The following is a 4174-nucleotide window of genomic DNA, read 5'->3' as shown; positions in this document are numbered from 1 at the left end:
GATTAAGGTCGGAGTAGTCGACGCAGAGTCGCCATTTACCGTTGTTTTTACGAACTAGGACCACATTTGACAGCCATCTGGGGTAGTCTACGTTCTTGACGAACTATGCCTCTCGTAGTTTGTCTACCTTAGAGGCAATAAGGACATTGCATTCTAGGTGAAAGACAAGCTGCTTTTAGCGGAAAGGTCGGAAGTGAGGCTCGATATTGAGACAATGAGTAATGAAGAACGGATCGATACTCGGTATGTCGGAATGGGTCCGGGCAAATACATTATTGTGCTCTGTTAGGAGGGTTGTAAGGTCAGCCTTGGCCTGGAAGGATAGTTGGCTGCCGATCTTGGCTGTTTTTGTTGGGTTAGTAGGGTCAATGCGGACTTCAACAAGTTCTTCCACTAGTTCCCCTCTGACTAGCTAGTCTTCGTCTCTAACGTCGAGTCCTTCGATGATCATAGCCTCCTTCAGCTTGACCTCTTTGAGTGAAGTGTTGTAGCATTCTCTAGCCACCGTCTGCTCTCCCCTCACGGTGCCGAACCTGAGGTCGGTGGGAAATTTCATGGCCAGATGGTATGTGGATGTGATAGCTTGAAAAGCGTTAAGGGCTATGCGGGCGAGGATTATGTTATAAGCAGAAGGACAATTGACGACAAAGAAAGTGAGTAACCTAGTGGTCTGCCATGGATACTCTCCGATGGTGATAGGAAGATTGATGGAGCCTATGGAGGTCACTCGATCCCCCGTGAAGCCGACCAGCAGGGTTTGAAAAGGGGATAATTTTTCTTCTCCGACCTGGAGCTGGCGATAGGCGTTCAAGAAGATGATGTCTGAAGAGCTGCCGTTGTCGACAAGCACCCGTCTGACTTTATAATTGGACAAGAGAGCGGAGATGACAAGGGGGTCGTCATGGGGGTAATGGATGCCTGTGCAGTTAGCCTCCATAAAGGTGATGGGTTCCATCCACTGTTTGGGGTGTTTGAAGGGACGATCCAATGTCGCGACTTCTTTGTCGGAGCCCTATCTGATTTTCTGAGTTCGACAAGCTGGGCCGAATGGGATGGTCCTCCGCAGGCAAGCCCGCCAGCGATGACTCTGATCTCTCTGATCGAGGGAGCAAGGTTGCCTTGGGGTCGGGGTTATGGTGGGGGTCTGTCGTTATCTCGGTTAGGTTATAGGGGTTATCGGGGAGGGGTTTGTCGGTGGTGGCCTCCGGCGGGTTCGGTCCTTGGCCGCTGTTGAGGACGGGCTGCCGTGAATTGACTGAGGCGACCTTGGTGTATCAGATTCTCCACCTGGTCTTTGAGGTTGACACATTCCTCAGTGTCATGGCCGTGGTCATAATGAAAACAACAGTACTTGGATTGATCTCGCTGACCGGAAGGAAACCGTGAGGGTTGTGGCTATTTCAAGTTATAATCTACCTGGATCTGGTTCAAGACTTATTCCATGGAAGAATTGAGGGGAGCGTACCGCTCAAACCGACCGGGCGGTCGGGTAGGTGCCGATCGGTCGACTCGAGCAGTTCAGTCGGTATACTGAGGTGTTTGTTGTGTATATTGGGTGGTTCTGGATTCAGATTCTTTTATGTTCTCCCTGGGGATTGGGTTTTTAGTTGTAGTATCTTGGCGGGTTGCCAGAGAATCTTCGGTATTCATATATTTTTGGGCTTTGGAAAGGAGGGTGGCCATAGAGGTTGGAGAGTTTTTAGAGAGGGAGAAAAGAAAGTTGGATGATCGTAAACCAGCCATGAAAGCCGTGAGAATGACCTTGTCGTCGTTTTTCGCCACCTGTAACGCTTCGGTGTTGAAACGGGTGACGAAGTTATGTAGCGACTTCCCTTCCGTCTGAAGGATGATGAGGAGATGAGTCGCCGGGCGCCGCTGGCGCTAAGCACCAATGAAATTGCTAAGAAAGGAATCACTTAGGTATTGGAAAGTAGAGACGGAGTCCGTTGGCAGCTGACTAAACCATAGTCAAGCCAACTCCTTAAGTATTACAGGGAAAGCCCGACACATGATCTCGTCAGGAAAAGCATGGAGGATCATTAGGGTCCCGTAAGTCTCCAAGTGGTCGACTGTGTCCGTTGTGCCTTCGAAAGAGTCGATCGAGGGCATTTTGAACTTAGGAGGTAGGGGTTTGTCCTTGATAGAGGCGACAAACGGTAAATTGGCTGTTATGGAGGGTTTATTCTGTATGTTCTGCATAACTCCTTGAAGCTGGAGTTTTATGGCTCGGAGTTCTGCATCCCTGATAGGAACGTTGTCACCACCAGAATGCAATGGAGACTGGACACTACTGGCCTCTCCCTCGGGAGCAGGTGCTTGAACTGATGGATGTAGACCCCGAGGTGGCGGGTTCATATCTTGGGGTGGGGGTCGCAAACTCTCCAAGTTGGAGAGGTGGGCTTGTTAGAAGGGATGCCTCGAGGTTTGTTCTCAATTAGGTGGGATATCTTGTGGTGGTGGAGGAGGCACAGGGAGGTCTCGCTGAAGCAAAGCATTGATCAAGGCTTGGTTTTTGTTCGGCTAAGTGGTTGATGCTGTTAGTGAGTTCTGTGAAATACTGAGGTGGGTTGTTTGGGTTAGGAGGATCAGCTTGGGGGTCGGCAACGTTGTGTTGAGAAGCCATGGATCTCGTTGTGACTATCCACCTTGGCGAGTGGCAAGGAGGAATTATCGGGAACGGGTCTCTTGCAACAGTGAGCACAATTGTCACACGGAGTGAAAGGTTCCCACAGACGGCACCAACTAATGATACTACTTGTCCCTAAGAGACGGGTTGGGCTAATCCATGCCTCTCACACCGTTGTCCAGTCGCTGGGCTCACTGAGATACCTGCACAAAAGTCCAACGGGGAACGGGAGTCCCCTAGCAAACCTTCTGACGAGCAAGTTAGAAGAGAGATTAATGGAATGTAGAGATATGGTGATGGTAAGGAACTTAACCTTCTCTTTGTCTTAGAAACCTGCTTATATCCTTTGTTCATCATTTCCTTGTCCATTCTGACCTATCATGTTGGCCGAAAGTCTATGTTCTAGCTTGCCTTATTCATGGTGAGGCTGTTCGACTCCGACGTGAAGGGGTTATCGCATTAAATGCTGCAGGGGACCTCATTAATGGCTGATGTGTGGTGCAATAACTCTGCAAAATCTTTGTCTGTTTATGTGGCTGGTTCTTCTCTTGACAAGTGTTTAGATGTCATTAGTTCTTGGTGCAACGTTGGGTTCCAGTAATGTTGGGCCTTAGTGTTTGAATCGTGCATTGGGCTCTAAGTGGTGGGCCAAAAGCCCCTATGGGCCCACTTGTGTCAATTCTAATTTTGTAGACAACCTCAAATATACAAGTGTCTTAAGTTCAGTTTCCTTCCTGTTCACAGTTCAAAATGAGTGTTTGGAACTGCCTTGATAGGAACTCGATTCTATATAGAAACAATAGATCATAATGACATACATCTACAATGTTATGGGTATTTAGAAATTATTTAACATACTCTTAGTCATATTCATTAGAGTACAATAATGTTTCTCAGCTACATTATTCTGCTGAGGCATTATGCCTTTCATAGAGTTTAGCATATCTTTATGTTTTTCACATTTTTGTTTAATTGTCTTTCTTCCTTAATAATGTCCACATCAATGGTATCCATTTACTTAGAGATCTGTTATGTAATAAATAAACAAAATCATAAAGTGAAAATTCATTTATAAATGTGACAAAATAACTTTATTTACCAAACATGCAGTGTCAAAAGGGCACATTAATGCCTATTTGGGAAATATGAAGAAACCCTATATATTTTGTGGCACTTTACTTAATGTAATTGAATTATTTTTCCTTATTACAACTCACACTAACACTAAAAGTAATACAATCTAAATTCAAAAGAATCTCATCTTTACTAGTTTTTATAACTTTTTTTTCAGAAAAATAGTATAATTTTTTATGCCACAAGTTTGAGGAGTTTTCATTTATCAAGCTATATTTAGGAGTAATATAATGATGCAAGATAATTATTTATTTATTTATTTTTATTTTTTTGAGAAATCATTAAATTTTAATTTATACAAACCATCATAAATAATACCAAAATTAACAAAAGAAGTATTTTTAATAAATTAAACTTTTATTTTAAATTTTGAAAATAACTATCAAGGTTAATTAAATTTAGACAAATCAATAA

At 44.3% G+C, this 4174-nt stretch overlaps 1 protein-coding gene across 1 annotated transcript; it reads right to left on the bottom strand.

Annotated features, from left to right (window-relative positions):
• Positions 1-412: 412 nt before the first annotated feature.
• Positions 413-955, bottom strand: LOC145804019 (uncharacterized). Its single transcript, XM_082897429.1, has one exon. It carries the CDS (start codon positions 953-955, stop codon positions 413-415), a length of 543 nt encoding a protein of 180 aa, XP_082753555.1.
• Between the last annotated feature and the right edge of the window lie 3219 nt (positions 956-4174).

Source organism: Camellia sinensis, chromosome 12 (assembly GCF_055761805.1).
Source record: "Camellia sinensis isolate YWXY chromosome 12, ASM5576180v1, whole genome shotgun sequence".
NCBI lineage: Eukaryota > Viridiplantae > Streptophyta > Magnoliopsida > Ericales > Theaceae > Camellia > Camellia sinensis.
The sequence above is the reverse complement of the archived record's forward strand: the minus strand, read 5'-3'. Positions and strand labels throughout refer to the sequence as shown.

Excerpts from the sequence above, each read along its gene's own strand:
- LOC145804019 (XM_082897429.1), bottom strand. The coding sequence starts at position 955 with ATGGAACCCATCACCTTTATGGAGGCTAACTGCACAGGCATCCATTAC.